The 15,971-nt window shown below is 43.1% G+C and overlaps 2 protein-coding genes across 11 annotated transcripts in view; one reads left to right on the top strand and one right to left on the bottom strand.

Moving 5' to 3' along the window:
- The window catches only part of AIFM3 (apoptosis inducing factor mitochondria associated 3), a 49,347-nt gene extending 39,979 nt beyond the window's left edge, over positions 1-9,368 (bottom strand). The window contains exons 1-2 of one of the 4 annotated variants that reach the window (XM_048514350.1): positions 8,586-9,368; positions 7,704-8,040 (exon numbers count right to left, since the gene is read on the bottom strand). The gene's annotated coding sequence lies outside the window, so the exon portion shown is untranslated. Of the gene's footprint in view, positions 1-1,424; positions 1,473-7,703; positions 8,041-8,585 lie in introns of those variants that run through there. The other 3 variants (XM_048514352.1, XM_048514353.1, XM_048514351.1) reach the window with 3 other exon arrangements.
- SIRT4 (sirtuin 4) lies at positions 9,358-15,697 on the top strand. Of its 7 annotated transcripts, none has more exons than XM_048514360.1 (5): positions 9,398-9,568; positions 10,464-11,120; positions 12,987-13,281; positions 13,639-13,822; positions 15,418-15,697. In XM_048514360.1, exons 2-4 carry the CDS (start codon positions 10,606-10,608, stop codon positions 13,789-13,791), a joined length of 963 nt encoding a protein of 320 aa, XP_048370317.1. In that variant the 5' UTR covers positions 9,398-9,568; positions 10,464-10,605; the 3' UTR covers positions 13,792-13,822; positions 15,418-15,697. The 7 variants fall into 7 exon arrangements, with proteins under 7 accessions (XP_048370318.1, XP_048370319.1, XP_048370317.1 ...); XM_048514359.1 differs by having other exon boundaries at positions 9,411-9,568; positions 10,496-11,120; positions 13,639-13,826; positions 15,421-15,697; XM_048514355.1 differs by having other exon boundaries at positions 9,412-9,568; positions 13,639-13,826; positions 15,421-15,697.
- Positions 15,698-15,971: the final 274 nt, after the last annotated feature.

The raw sequence follows: 15,971 nt of genomic DNA, 5'->3' as shown, positions 1-15,971 counted from the left end.
GTCCTCCTGTGACCAGTTAATCTCAGGAGGAAGAGGTAGACTATTCTGAGGATTTTAAGGCATCTTTATCTTTACAAGGAGTCATAAAAACTTCTACAGAAACTATGTGGTCTGGGAAGATTTTCCAAAGAACCTTTGACCCAGATCTGAGGATAAACTCTGTGGGGGGAGACTGCTTTAGCGTGTGGGTACAAACTGGATTTCAGAACTAGTTCCAGTGATCCCTTAGTGCTCATCAAGGGATCCTTTGTAAGAAAATTAATATGGGTGGACTGGCTCCCTGATAGATAGCTTCCTCCTTTAACTAGTCTTCATCATCTTCTACTTTTCTTTCAAGTTTCTTCCATGTCATGGCTAACAAGACAAACAACGTGGGGATTTTCCAGAATTCGGGTAAGCTTTGAGTATCAATTGTTGGGAAAGAAAGGCGACACACAAACTCTGAAGGCAGAAAATGTCAGATTGTGTCCAGTCCATAATCAGACCTCCCACTAGCCCAATGTGATTGGGTGGGGAACAGGCTTCCTTACAAACCTGTAGTGGTGTTGCTGGATTACTGTACACTCAGCCGCAGGGGGAAATGAAATCCGACAGACTTCAAGAGGAACATCTGAAAGGAGGACGTCAGAGGATAGCCTAATAGGCAGCCTTCATATTCCAGAAACACTGTTTATCAGGAGTCATCCAATTAAATTGGCTTGCTATAGGTTTAGGACTGGCAAGGATGAACACTCCTGAACACAACATACAATTTGCCTTGTGGAACTGACTGCTCCCAGATGTGGCCTGGTCCTTGTGGAGGAAAGTGCCATCAAGTACCAGCTAACTTTTGGTGACCTCATAGGATTTTCAAGGCAAGAATGTTCAGAGGTGGTTTTCCATTGCCTGTCTCGGTGTAGCAATCCTGGACTTCACTGGTTGCCTCCCATCCAAATATTGACCAGGGCTGACCCTAAGATCTAATGAGATAGTGTAGCTTCATTTTACTTAAAAATATTATTAGTTTTGTTCATGGGAGAGCAATCTATCAACTATTTGCCAAGAAAAATGGAACAACCATATTCAGAAGCAGTGTACCTCTAAAGACCAGATGTTGAGGGCTACTGCACTCTTCTTGTCTTGTTCCCAGAAGAACCTGGCTGGTCACAGCTGGGAACAAGAGGACAGACTCATAGCATTTGGATTCAGTTGAGCAATTCTTACAAAGAGTTCTGTGTTCCAGGCCTCATGCTGCAGTGCCAATAGGGAACATAAAAGGGTATCTTTTTGTAGGGTGATTTCAGACAGTAGTCAATAGAACATCCAGATTCAAATCCAGCAGCACCTTAGAGATCAGGATTTTCAGGGTATGAGCTTCCAAGAGTCAAAGCTCATACCTCAAAAATTTTGTTGGTCTCTCAGGTGCTGTTGGGACTCAAATTTACCTGTTGCAGGGTAGGTCTAGTTTTCCTGGACCCCTCTGTGATCACTGCAAGAATGCAGAACTAGACATGTTGTTTGCTTTGCAGTGGTTCTGATTATCCATTGCTGCACTGTAATAAAGTTAAAATGCCAAAGTAAAGCAGGTAGAAATCACTGAGGGGAAGCCTGCTCAGAACAGGGATTCAACAAGGATGAAAACCCTCCCAACTGTTGATGTCCACCTACTTTGCAGCTGTAAAGATACAGAAGCTGGGAAGGGAGAGAGATTGGGAATTGTAAAGTTATGAGATGTCACTATATGGTGGAAAGAAAGATGCAGAGATATGTCTTTTTCAAGGCCAAGCCAGTCAGGCAGTTTTGCTTGGAGAAGGAAGAAGATGGACAGCTCTGATACCAGGTATGAAATCCAGCGCAAACTAGTCCTGTGCAAACCATACTGAATAAACAGGACTTGCAGCTCTTGCGCAGCAACCACCCCTAATTTCAGTGGGACTTGTGCAAGGGATAAATCACTTCTCTGAGTTAATTAGTGGGAGCAAGAGGTGCTACTTGGCTTTCCCACTTCAGGCTCCAAAGCAATGTCAGTCCAACTCTAGAAGAAATATTTTTTTCCCATGAGGTCAACTCGGGACATACAGTCCCCTGCAGACAAACTGCTGATTGCTGTTTCAGCAAATTATGGTCTCCGCATTAGACCTGCTCAGCAAGGGATGTCAGAACACATGGGTAATCTTCTTTTGCACATTAGACTGACAGCCTTCCAGAATTAATTATTAAACAGGAGATGCAATAAAGATCTCAAAAGTACATCAATAAAACACTGATAAGCTTTCTGGTAACTGCAAAGTGCCAAAAAGAAAGGGCTGAATCACAGAAACACACATGCTATTGAGAAGAAAATGAGAAGATGACTAAGGGGGTTTGAGATACAATAGAGCTTCCTAAAAAGTATGGCAGAGATGTAAAAGAGTATAGAAACTATCCCTTTCCAGCAAAGTAAGAATTTAGAATTGCCTAATGAAACTCACTCATTGGGTAGACAAAAGAAAATACTTCTTTGCCCCAGGTGTAATTACAACGGAATTTACTGCCATAAGATGCAAGGATGTGGCTGAATACTTAGATGGCCTTCTAAGGAAATTAAAATACATTGAGGAGAAGGGATCAAGAACTAAGACAGTCTAAGACAGGCTAAGACAGTCAAATGGAGATTCCATGTTCAAGGCAATCTGTCTAGGAATACTAGATGCCAGTATTCAGCAGGGAAAGCTTGTGAGCATCCCCAACACAGCTGGCTTGGTACGGCTGCAAAAAGAATGTTGTACTAGATCACTGGACTTGGCATGTCAAAAATTCAGAAAAATACCTAACTTGACTCTGCTGGCATGTCACCCTCCCTCCCCTCAAACAAAAGAGGAACAACTCTTTACATATCCTTTTATCTTTTAAAAACACTGTCCAATCATGTCTACTGCTAGTATTATACAAAGAAATGACAAATAATTACAAAAATGACTCAGACTCAAACAGGGAGAATAGTTGTTGTCGGGTATTGGTGAACATTGATGTGTCACCCAAAATGTTGTGGTCCGCATCATACTTTCGTCATCAATGCACTAAGCGGACACTTTTTTCTGATTAGCGGAGCTCTTTTTACATTTGTAGATCTTCTGACAATGCATTACCCCAATAAAACCAATACGATTTAAACTTTTTAAAAATATTGCATTTTTGTGCATACACTCCCACACCCCAAAAATTCATTAGAATTCTCATGGCATTCTCCAGAAACATCCTTCAAAAGGATAGAAAGTCATTCCAGATGCTTAGCTGTCTTGCGGGGCAATCCTAAACATGTACAAATAAACCCCACTGAGTTCAATGGAACTTACTCCCTAGTAAGTGTACCTAGCCCTGCAGTCTTACTTTGTTACAGCATGAATTGACAACACTGACAGGTTTTATACCAGCATAAACTTTCATGGAATATTGGTTCAGTTTAAAGAGCACCAAAATCCATGAGAAGCTCTGTAGTTTGTGGTGCTCATTTTATACAAAATGCCCTCCCAGAAACGGCCTTTCTCGGCCCAGCATTGCACTCTTTCTCTTAATTTGTGAACAGTACAAATCACATTCTTAAGTTATGCCAAGTAAGCAAAGCAGGATACCAAGTAAATTTCTTAACTGTCTCATAAATCAAAGTTACATAAGTACATGGAATTAACAACATGGCAATTTTAATTTACAATGCCTTACATTTTAGTCAGCATAAAGCTATGACGTAATCATAAACACTAGAGTAAGATAACAGAGATGGAAGACGTTAAGGCATGACAGGGAAATAGAAGAGAACAGCCAGTATAGCCCAGACCCCATGCTTCCCCCACTCCACACACCCCATCCAGACCAAAGTCCTACCCAAAGAACTGCTCTCATCTCCTCCTGCTCTACTCTCACCAGCTATCAACTGCAACTAGTTGCAGCTCATAAACATAGTTTATAAATTCCTGCAAAAAACATCCATAATGCAGAGGATAACAAGGTGACTTAGTAAAAAAATTCAGGAAAGTTAAGTTAAGCTGCACTCCACTTATGTTCAGAGGTTAACTAAATGTCACCTTCATGGGTTGCTGTCTAGCTTCATTTGCCTGGGAGTGGAGGGTTCGTATCTAAAGAACAAATATAACATAACATATAACAAAAAGAAGCTTCCTGTGTTCTTGGGATTCCTCAACAATAAAGGTACAGAAATCTCCTAGTGAGAGACTAGCAAGCTTCCATTAGGAAGGATGAGAAGGGTTTGATACAGTGGTGGGATTCAGCCGGTTCAAAACCACTTCGGCAGAACCGGTTGTTAAATTATTTGAATCCCTCCACTGGTCTGATCGGTATTAATGGGAAACTCAGTCCTTTGTTAGGGAGAAACTGCAAAGAGCACAAAGACATCTTAGAGATGTAAAGTTTAATGAACAATTATAAGGATTGAAAATTTAAAAATAGTAATAATGCAGGAATAGCTAGGAAAGAAAGAGGGCTACTTAAGGCCTAAAACAAATCTGTTAATTTTAAGATTATTTGATCGGCTTTCAAATGCATCATCACAGAGAAGAAAGTTTAAGACCAGGGGAAAAGGGATTGCACTTACTGCTCATTTTATTTTCCCTTTGCTCGGTGATTGCCAGACAATATTTTATTCAATATGTTTTCCTTTTTATAATCAATGGTGGCAAACACAAGTTATACTTTTCTTTCATATGAAGCTGGTGTTAACAGTGCCCTGTTTGCTCTCGCATAAATGTGCTTGGCTCATGCCTACCACACTAAGAGGAGGCGAAGAGACTCCTGCCTGGACCCAAACCTCTCTCAAGTGCGATTCCAAAAGCTTCACCTTTGTCCGGGATAATTTGGAGCAGCTGGTCAGGAAAAGATTTAGAATCTTAATTTGAAGAAGAATCTTTGGAGAAACATGGAGTCTAGTGTCCAGTGAACTGGCAGGTATATCATTAATTTGCATACTGGTGGGAACACTGGTAAGAAAAATCCTATTTCCATTGGTGGGGGGTAGAATAAAGTTGGAGAGAGGGCCTGGCAGTTTGGGAGAGCTGATTAAACGTCACATTCCCATGGCAAAATGAGGGGCATGTGGGCTCCTTTTGCCACATGCAGCAAGGGCTACATTGCTCTGGCAGCAGGCTACACCAATGTAGAAGACGCTCTACGTTGACAGGAACTTTGAAGAAAAGGCCCTTGCACAAACACCCAAGCCTGAAAACAATCAGGGGTACAGCATCTTACACCCACAGCAGAACTGCAGATACAAAACACCAAATAGGAGTCTCAGTTCCACTCTTCCAGTCTGGATGCAAGTGACAATCACCCCATTCCAGTAAAAAAGGACAATGACATTCCTCACATTTGACTGAGGCAAATGCCTTCATCCCATGCAGTACCACTCCAGCAACTTCTGATAACTACATACTGCAGGGGTGGGCAATTATTTTTTCCATGGGGCCGCATAAGAAACAGAAAATATTGTGGAGGGCAGGGCCAAAAGGCGGGGGGGGGGGGTGTGAGGCGCTTTTGAAAGCCCCGCAGAAGCCGGCAGCCAAGGCAACTGGCTTCTGCGGGGCTTTCAAAGGCGCCTCGCTCCCCAGAACGGCAGGGGGGCCAGTCAAGGTCATCCAGCGGGCCGGATGTGGCCTGCGGGCCGTATAATGCCCAGGTCTGACATACTGGCATTAAAAATCCTCCTCCTCTCAACAGCTACCTACCTGTGTTTTCTGTAGAGGGCACAAGGTAGACATGTACAGTGCTAGCTATGAAACATCACATGCCGCTAAGTTCACGCTGTAGAAACTATTGAGGGAAATAGGAAGCACCTCTCTTGAGATACCCACCAGGCAATTCCATACTAGCTATAAGCAGCAGCATGAATTGCAGGTAGGGTTCCAGTGCAGCCTCCTCCAGAGGATGGCTAAGCCATTTAACTACACCTCCTGCCCTGAAAAGGGTGAATCTCAAAGTGCAGCCATTAGGCACAACAGTTGGACTGTTTGTTCCAGGAAAATTGGACATTTCTCTGAAGCTTATCAGGGATTAATTGATGAGAGGGTTAGTAATAGCAGACAAGCTATCCTGAAAAATAACATGTGTGTTGCTAGTGACCTGCCCTTGCAAAATGTGGCCACTCTCCAATCGTACAAATGAGTCCTAGCAACCCCGTAACCAGCACAGCATGTGAACTTTGTGATCTGGAATACTGCACTGAGATCTCTGAAGCACTCGGGGTTTCTTTGACAGATCAATCTATGTGAAAAGGTAGAAGAAAACCAGAAACTAGTGGCTTCACACATACACAAACACGCTCAAAAGCACATTACAACACAGACTTTCATCTTCTGAGATCTGGAACTGCTGTCCAAAATCCATAGTGATGGCTGAGACTCAACTCATGTCTCATAAATTCCCCGTCGATCATGGCAGGCCTACATAAGTATGATCAATGAAAACCTGTTCTGTGTTCCACTGCTACTTGAAATGTGGCAGGCTGGCCCATTGCATAGCACCTTTTTGATGCCCAACTTTTGGAATTCTCTGCCCTGGAAATTGGCCCCCTCCCTCCCTCCCTGCTCTTTTGAAGACACCATTATTTCCGTACGCCTTTGACTACTCTCCTATTTTGTCCTTCTAATCCAGATGCTTTATGTTGATTTTTGGATCTAACTGATCATTGTGTGTTGTTTCTGGCTGTCAAATTAGCTAAGTTTTAGAATTCATGGAGAGTTTGCTAATCTGGGGAGCCTAACTGATTACAGACTATAAACGACCCTAACAGTTCCATGTATAATAGTCGAGTCAATTAAGTCTGCCTTGAGATTATACCCAATGCAACAGAAGAACCATCCCACCTGATTAATGAGAAATTCTTCTGCTCAGGAAGACCTGACATTTATGCCCCGATGATGTAAATATGCCCAAGGAAAAATGCAACAGGGAAATTAACAGGAAATCCATCTGTCAGCCCTCCCTCTTTAAAACAAGACACCAGGATGCCAAAATATCCTTCAGCATCTTCAGTGAGCGGTCAGCATTTTTTTTTCAAAAATCAGGCATTTTAAGTTCATGCATATTTTCCAAAAAAAAGGTTTAAAGTCATAAAACAAAATAAAAACTAGTTTACAGGCACGAATTCCAGGGTTTATAGTTTGATATCTTAGTTCCCCGGCAGGGACAGCCTTTTTTAAAACCCCTTTCTCTCTGACTGACTCAATTTGCTTCAGCTGGTTTCAGAGAGAGAACAACCCATCAAAATCCATCCAAAGAAACAACTGAAACATGAGCAGTAAATAGCAAGAAGGCAGATGCCTTCATTATCCTGATGAGAAAAGTTGAAGGAGCCCAGGCACAAAACTCCAATTAAAATGCTGCTGGCCTTTCCGTACTGCAGTTCCCAGTCGCAACAACAGAGCAGAACAGCCTGAGATTTTTAGCCCAGCAGGAGTGAAAAACGCTCTGCAGCTTCCAGGAGCTGCAGACTCTCAAAAACAACCCACATCGAAATAATGCATTTTTTAAAAAGAATCTTTTGAATACAAGGATGGGGCTGCAGTTTTCTCAAATGCCCACGGCTTGCTTTGTAAAAATAGATGGAATGATCAAAAAGAAAAGCAATCCAACCGCAGACATTGCCACTGAGCAGCCAAACAAAAGGAAAAACAACTTGGCTCTCTTCCTTCCTCAGCAATCTGCTTGTTCATACAGCAACTAGAAGAATTTCTTACCTGAGCCGGGAGACAAATGAAGCATCCACAGGCAGGACAGCAGAGGGCTTTTCAGGCAAACAGCAGCCCTTCCAGGACTAGAATGGATTGTGTGCACAAGCAAGCATTTTTATTTAGAGACTGTTTAGCGCAAACTCTTCTGGGTTCTCACAGCAAGGGAGCTTGGCCAGTCAATTGCATGCAGTATTGATAAAATGGTCCAGGGTGCCAACTTGGCAAGAATTCTTCAGTGCTTCCTTCCGGCATCAGCTGCTCTCCTTGACCAAGCCACCGGCAGCTCATCTGCAGCCCCTAAACTTCATGCTCTGCCTCGATTTTGCAAGAAACTTCAAGGCACCTGAAAGAAGAAAGCTGGACAACCTCAAACCCCCCTGGTGGCTCACAAGACACAGGGCCTTTGCTCCACTGGCAGCAGATAATGCCAGATAGTGCTCGGACCGGTGAACTTTCTCTTGCTTAACCACTTCACTGCTGCAGGACAGCTGGGGAGCAATGCTACTTCCACAAGGATAACTGAGGAGCAGAATGCAAACATCCTAGCACAGCATTTCCTATTCAGATTAGCAGCCACCCTCCAGGGTCCCAGGTGGAGTCCTGCTACCTGAGAACCTTTTAATGGGAAATGCCAGGGACTGAAACCAAGATTTCTGCATAAGAACATGGAGGTGCTAGAAACTGAATAAATGATCCCATCCATATTTCAAACACAAATTCTACCACTTAGACACATCCCCCTCCAATTTTTTTTATCAAGAAAGAATTACCTTCTTTGACCCAGTTACATGGACTTTTCTGTTACAGAGAGCCATGTTATCCACAAAGCTAAAATCACATTCACATCTCTGCAGAATACAAACCCTATACAATTCCATGGTCACTTACCAGAGAGGGTCTGAAAAGCACTTATGTCCTGCATTCTTCTATGCATGACAGTCCCTGGAGCCTGGGGCTGGGTTAGACATTTTGCATTCAAAGGGAAACACGGCCACAATGCAAAGGAAAAGGATGGCACAGGAAGGATGCACTGAAGCAATGGTGAGTGGGTGGGAGAACCCAAATGGGGGGGGGGGGGGTGGAGATTGAAGACGGGACCCAAGTCTATCCAAATCTCGAGTCTGTGGTTATAACCTACGGAGTGACATGATGTGAGATAGGAATCCCAGAAGACCAGCTGCTGGAGATCACCGATTGCTTCATTTTAAAATTGGATCTTAACCTTGGACCATCTTTTGCATGCAAGCCATACTGCTCTACCACCCTGCTTTAACTCCCCCACAGCCACAGGGCGAAGATGAGGGTATTTGTATGTTGGGGTGCTAACTGATCTGCAGAAATTAACAAGTGATTTCTTCCCCCAGTCACAAGGCATGGAGAAGACCAGAATAAACTTGCCAAGATCTGCAAACATCTGCTCATAACAGCACAAGCGCAGAGGCCGGTTGAAAATTTGGCAACGTGAGTCATGGTCCTATCTGCTCAGAAGAAAATCCGCCTGAGCTCAATGGGACTGACCCCTAATCAATATCAAATTGCGGGTGTTCCGGACAAATGGCCCGTCCCTTGCAACTGCCGTTCCGGGGCCCCGAAAGTTGCTCTGGGCACGGCGGCCTCCCTGACTTCACAGCGCTCCTTCTTTAGAGCTGCAAAATCTCCCTGCTCGAACAAATAGGAGGAAGGCTGACTTACTGCACAAATGAGTGCAGGCAGCCGGCGGGTTTACAGCCGATGGATTCTGGGAGTTGTAGTTTTCCCTGCAAGAGCCCTTTCCCCTCCTCCTACGGAAGCTGCTTTCCCCAGATCTCTTGTATCGCTGCTGCTGCTGCTTGCAGCGGAGATCAGTCATGCCCTTGGGTATGTAAATAGAGGTGAGTGTGAGACGACGTTATCGTAGGAGTGCACGCAAGCGACTGTCATAGTAGTGCGGAACGGTCAAAGGAATCTCCAAATGCGCGTGCTTGTAGGGTCGGTTTGTTTATAGGTCAAGAGTTAGGTAAGGAGGCTATTTATTTTCCTAGCAAGGGCAGCATCGAATTAATTAAGGCACTTCTTCATTAGCCTTACCTTATAACACTCTTTCAGAGTTCCAAGATGGTGTTGTTGTTTTTAAGACTGGTTACAGTTCTTCAAATTAGCGATAGCGTCCTTCCTGATAGAAGCACAGAAATTAAGACTGAAATCTTATGCATACCTGCTTGGGAGTAAATCTCATTGAATTCAGCAGGTTTAATGTCTTAACAGAATACACAGGATTATTTCCTATACTCCATTCAGAGAGAATTTTGCCAATGCTGTTTTTCTAGAGGGACTCTCGAACCCCCCAAAGGCTCAGTAGTGAGGAATCTCCTGTTCCTTCCAACTTTCTTACAACTTGATGGCTGCTGGCTACTGACTGTGCTTGTTATGCAACTTTTCTCCTACAACCTGTACTTCCCTCATTGTTGAACAGCTAAAAGTTTAGAATGAAACGTTGAGGCTAGATGGTCAGCTTCCCACACAAGCTGACTCTATTCTGTTTCATTTTAATTACACACTGCTTCCACTGTTCTTGACAAAATTTAGTTTCCTTTCATTTTTGGAATTAAAATATATATACCTTTTCCCAGATTTTTAGATTATTACATTCAGTTTAACCATTAAAATACATATAGGTAGAAAACAGGGGAAAAGATAATTTTTAAGGCACATACATTATGGTGGCCTTTTTAAATCACTGGTAAACTTTATGCTGGGAGTGTCTGTACCTTCCTACTGTCCCCACAGAAGTGTTCCTCAATGGTAGATCTCCATTCCAGGAGTCCAGATCCTCATGACCTGTCCCATGGTTTTGGAATATGATGTGGAAAAACCCCTCTCAAAGGGATTCTGATACAGATGTTACCCATCATATCTGGTCATAACCCAGATGAGCGTGGGCATGGCCAGCACCCTAAAGGCTATAGAAGGATGCCGAGTCCTCCTTTGCTTTCAACCTCGCTATTCCTACTCAACCGCCAAGCCTGCTCAGACTCTCGCCTTCGTTCCAGCCAGTCCTCCCCCAGATCCTCTGGAAGTGAAGAAGCTGCAAGACTTTATTTTTTCCTCCCGGAGGTTGTTTGTGATCACTGGAGCGGGAATTTCTACTGAGTCTGGAATCCCAGACTATCGCTCGGAAGGGGTAGGCCTTTATGCCCGGACGGACAGGCGGCCCATCCAGCATGCTGAGTTTCTCCGAAGCTCCCGTGCCCGTCAACGGTATTGGGCCAGAAACTTTGTGGGCTGGCCACAGTTTTCTTCTTACCAGCCAAACGTGGCGCACCTGACTCTGAAGAAGTGGGAGACAGTAGGGAAGCTGCACTGGTTGGTGACCCAGAATGTAGATGCTCTTCATGTGAAGGCTGGAAATCAGCGGCTGACAGAGCTACATGGCAGCACACACAGGTTTGTCATCAGATATGCAGAGTCTTGCTCCAAGGGAGGTGGTTGGCAAAAAAAGAGTGTGATTTTGCAACTGTGTGATGTAGTGGTTAGGGTACCAGACTGTAAGCAAGGACAACACAGTTGAAATCTGTACTCTGAAGCTCACTTGTTGACCATTGGCTCAGATATGTTGTCTCAGCCTGATGTACCTAACAGGATTGTTGTGCTTTGCAGGATGAGTAGGATAAATATAAATGAAAATAAGTAAGCTGTGTTCTCCTGTCCATGCTCTCCCTTTCATTTTAGATATTTAATAAGTGATCGAGAACAGTTAAATATCTAGATCAGTGGTTGCCAACCTTTTATATCTTATGTCAGGCTAATCACTTTGCCAAAAACCTGGTTCCCACCATGACAGAAACAGAAAGCTCACTTTTTCAGAAGGTCAAGACAGGTATTCTGTTATTATAATAATCATTATCATTTATAGAGAGCTTTAAAGATCTAAAAAATTGCAGGAGCTCAGTGGATAATACCTGAAAGGTAAGGTTGGCAGAAAGCACATCAAAGACACTTGATGGTAGGCAGGGGAAGTAGAGTATTAGGAGAAACGCCAAGTGCCCAACATTATTAGGAGAATACCAAAAAGTCATAGATGGATAATCCACAGCAGTTAGGGTCAGCCAGACAGTACGCCACACTTGCAGGTTGACATGGGGACTGAGAGATTCAGAATTCTCAGTAAATGTTATAAAAACTTTACATCCCTTCTAGACTATTTCTGTGTTCCACCAGTGGCACATATACCCCCAACTGAGAACCACTAATTTAGAACATTTTCTCCACTGAGTGATTATTGTCATATGAACTTAAATAGGCCCACGAACTAGAGCTGTGTGTCAAAGACTCAAATCACTTTCCTTGAAAAACATGGGATAGGAATGTGTGTGTATATCGTTGACCTGCGTTCCCTGATAAGAGTGTTGTTACTGTGCTAATCAGATGCAATAATAAACCACAGCATATGCTCTCATGTTTTAAACACATCAGCCCTGAATATATTCAAAAGAGAGGTTTAAGCACTGATGAGAACCTTGCATACACGAATATACTGCTGCTGGGTTTCAAAAAAGTGTGGAATAAAGGTCTGGGTTGCTGGGGAATATTTAGTAGCCACGACTTTAGTGGTCATAAATTCCTTCTTGTGCCAATATTTGATTTTCTGTTAAATGAAGTCTGGTTAATTTTTTAGACTACACACTTGCCTATTTTTATCTGTCTCTGTACTAGCAGGCAAAGATGATGTCAGTCGCATGGTGAGAAGCCTTATAGCAGTGGTGGCGAACCTTTGGCATGCGTGCCAGAGGTGGCACTCAGAGCCCTCTCTGCGGGCACACGCGCACAGAGTTCGTCATGTGGGGGAGCGGAAAATCACACACACCCCACACACACACATCTAGGCTGGCCCTGCTTCTGAGTAAACCCTCCTAGGGTCGTGATTCACCCGTTCAAAGCGTTGCACGGTTGCTTCACCAAGCTTACTCCCGAGTAATGCGCGCCTTGGAGCAAACCGTTTTTTCTAAACTGAAACCTCAGTATTCAGGTTAAATTGCCATGTTGGCACTTTGCGATAAATAAGTAGGTTTTGGGTTGCAATTTAGGCACTCTGTCTCGAAAAGGTTCGCCATCACTGCCTTATAGTGTTTTTAAAATGTATCTTTTTCTGTGCAGCTGAGCTGTGAGGTGTGGAAAGCAGGTAGTTACCAGGGCCTGTTCTTCAAGAAGCTTTGGGAGAATTCTGCTCCAAAGGGCTCCACTTTGCTAGATTGTTCTGGGGCATCTAAACACAGTGGAGATGAGACATTTTTTGAAGTCTTTGTCATGCAGGGTGTTTTGCGTCAGCTGTGGAAATCAGATGCCCCGTGCTGAGCTCCAGGAGCACTTTGAAGCCTTGAACCCCACGTGGAGAGCTGAAGCGCACGGAGTAGCTCCTGATGGGGATGTCTTCTTGACAGAACAGCAGGTGCAGGATTTCCGTGTTCCCTCCTGCAATAAGTGCGGTGGCCATCTCAAGCCAGATGTGACATTCTTCGGGGACACTGTCAGCAAGGAGAAAGTGGAATTTGTGTACCAGCGACTGGCAGAATCTGACTCTGTCCTTGTGGCAGGGTCTTCATTGCAGGTACGGTGTGCTGGATTGCTAGCATATTGTAGTGTGGGGAAGAGGAGGTGTTACTTGAGAAACGCATGTTCATTGTGACTTAGAGAGGTGGTCATGCTGTTATTCGAATACTTGCTAAAAGTTAGTTTAAGTAGGGTTTTTTCCACATATTTGGACCACACAACAATCCTGGGAGGAAGGCACGTATTGTTACAGATAGGACGCTGGTTCTAGGAGAGAACCACCTATTTGAAGCTTGGTTTCTTTTGAAAGCCAGAGATTTTGGGTTCTTGTGCTCTTACCTGCTAAACTACTGTAACTTTTCATTAGACTTCCCCCTTTGGCCTATAAATGGATTGTCAGTTTGTATCCCAGTAGGTGTACTCAGCTTACAAGTTTGCTCTTGCGGCCCATGACAAGAAGCTACCAATTGCAATAGTTAACATTGGCCCCACAAGATCAGATCCCATTGCATTTCTGAAGCTGAATTCTCGTTGTGGAGAGCTGTTGCCCTTGATTGTCTCACAGTGACCCAAATTCACATCCAGAGAAGCAAACATTTCAAGGTAAGTGCTTGCATACCACATTTTACCAAATATTTGATATCTGAGTTTGCCACCTTTCATTAAATCATTATAGTTGATGAGCAGTTATATTTAATATTTGATAGCTTCTCATAATAAAAGCACTTTGAAGTTTATGAGATTTTTTTGTTTGATAGTTGATAGAGCGCAGAAAGTCAAAAGCACTTACATTTTTGAGGTATAAACTCACTAAAAATGGAAGTTAGAATACTCAGTTAAATTTTTCATATCCATTATTTGAAGGCTGAAATTGGGAATTTTATCAAATGTTCAATATTTGCTTCAGTTCTAGAGATTAGGGTGATTTTTAAAGTGAAGTGCCTTTGTGTTTATGTACAAAGACCAGTAAGATTCTGCACCCTATAACAATTGCAAATTCAGCAGCAAAGAAAAGACTTGCAATCTTCTTCAGCAGGTATCCTCTATATACACTTTGAAGTGCATCTTTGCAGCTATGAAGGCTAGATTCTTGCTTTTTTACAACGAAGGAAGCTGAGATTCTGTGCTCAGTTCCACCCTCTGCTTTCCAGCAGAGCCACAGTGTACATGCAGTTCTACTTACAGAGTTGCCAGGAGAGCTTAGAACACACTGCTGCTTCTGGTAGCTACCAGCTCCTGTGGCCCATGAGTTGCTAAGAAATCTGTTTCAATAGCCAGTGAAAAAACAGCCAAGAGGAGAAAGCTGAACTATGACCGTCTCCCACGAGACTCCTGCTTGCCTTCTCCCATTTCTAACAACTTCAAAATTACTTTTCTCCCTATAAACTTCTTATGTTCTAACATTGACATGCTCTGCATTTTGCCGAATGCTATGGGCACAGTGCAAAAGATGGGAGCAGGGAAATTCATTCTGCAGATTGTGGCATGTCCCACTCCACATATTCTATCTTCCATGGAAGTTACAGGGGCAGAAGAGTCCCAGAAGGACTTCCCTCCAAATAAGGCTGTGGTGTTTGGAGTGCACTGAAGGGAGAGGTTTTGGAATGGAAATTGTGGGGATTAAAGTAAACCTTTGTTCACCTGGGAACCAATCTGTGAAAGAACTAAGGGTCATTGCAACATAACATTACAGTTTGGGAGCTACAGTTCTGTATGCCCATAGGATTTAGAAGTCATCACTGAATTGTATGATTTCAAGACTGTCTTCCCTACCAGTATGAACTAACATAAGGATTGTGCCTGTGGTAGTTTTATAGGAAGCACAGAAAAGCCACAGAATTCTTCTTCCTGACCATTTTGGCTGTCCTTAAAAAGAGAAGAGACAGAGAAGTTCTATCCCTAGTGGCAGGGCAACATCTCATAAGGCAGAGTGACTGCTGAACATGTCTGTTTGAGGTCAGAAGTAGGGGAAGGAGAGGCTTTGGGGTTCCATATGGTTCTTTCTGCCTTCCTCAGGACAAACACAAGAATAATTAGCAAGAGAGTAAAGATTGGACAAAGACCTATGCAAAATAATTAGTTCATATGAATTTCTGAGAGCTGCAGAGCTCAGGATTTCCTTTTGCAGAAATGTTGTTACTTGGGTGCTTGTTTTTAGCACAGAATCTGCCTAGTCATGGCTTTTGATTATTTACAGAAAGCTTTACTGAACGGACAGCCACTCAACAGTGAAGTGGAAGCTGTTTCCATCAGAAAGCCCAGAAACAGAAATGGAAGAAATATTCAAGGAACACTTTTTGAGAAGGATTGAATTGCATTTGTGGTCTGAGTAATACCTGGCTTACAGTTGGCGTCCACTCTATTTCCAAATTATGCTTTATTATTTGGATGTACTCATCTCTGTATGAGCTACTCAACGTTTTTAAAGATGGACTAGATAGAAAGGTAATTAATAAAATATACTTTTTTCACTATTCTGGATGTTTGTTATTAATTTTGTGGGTTTTAATTCTGCCTTCCTATAGTGTGATTTACAGGATGGTATATAATTATAACAAGACCAGTAGAATAGGTAAAATGAAAAAAAAAATAGCCATAAAGCATGATACATATCAATAGTCATTCCAGAGCTAGGAGCCGGAATTCAAGCACTTGGACAATGAGGATAAAAGAATTAAGATGGGACGGAATAAGGCAGGGGCAGGCTGGTCTGTACAGCATGGTCTACTTCTTGCTTTCACTAGCATT

This window comes from Sphaerodactylus townsendi, linkage group LG13 (assembly GCF_021028975.2).
Source record: "Sphaerodactylus townsendi isolate TG3544 linkage group LG13, MPM_Stown_v2.3, whole genome shotgun sequence".
NCBI lineage: Eukaryota > Metazoa > Chordata > Lepidosauria > Squamata > Sphaerodactylidae > Sphaerodactylus > Sphaerodactylus townsendi.
The sequence above is the reverse complement of the archived record's forward strand: the minus strand, read 5'-3'. Positions and strand labels throughout refer to the sequence as shown.

Coding starts and splice junctions, on each gene's coding strand:
- SIRT4 (XM_048514360.1), top strand. CDS start 10,606: ATGAGCGTGGGCATGGCCAGCACCCTAAAGGCTATAGAAGGATGCCGA. Junction 11,121..12,986: donor CTACATGGCAGCACACACAG/GTTTGTCATCAG, acceptor TTTGTCATGCAG/GGTGTTTTGCGTCAGCTGTG. Junction 13,282..13,638: donor TGGCAGGGTCTTCATTGCAG/GTACGGTGTGCT, acceptor GTATCCCAGTAG/GTGTACTCAGCTTACAAGTT.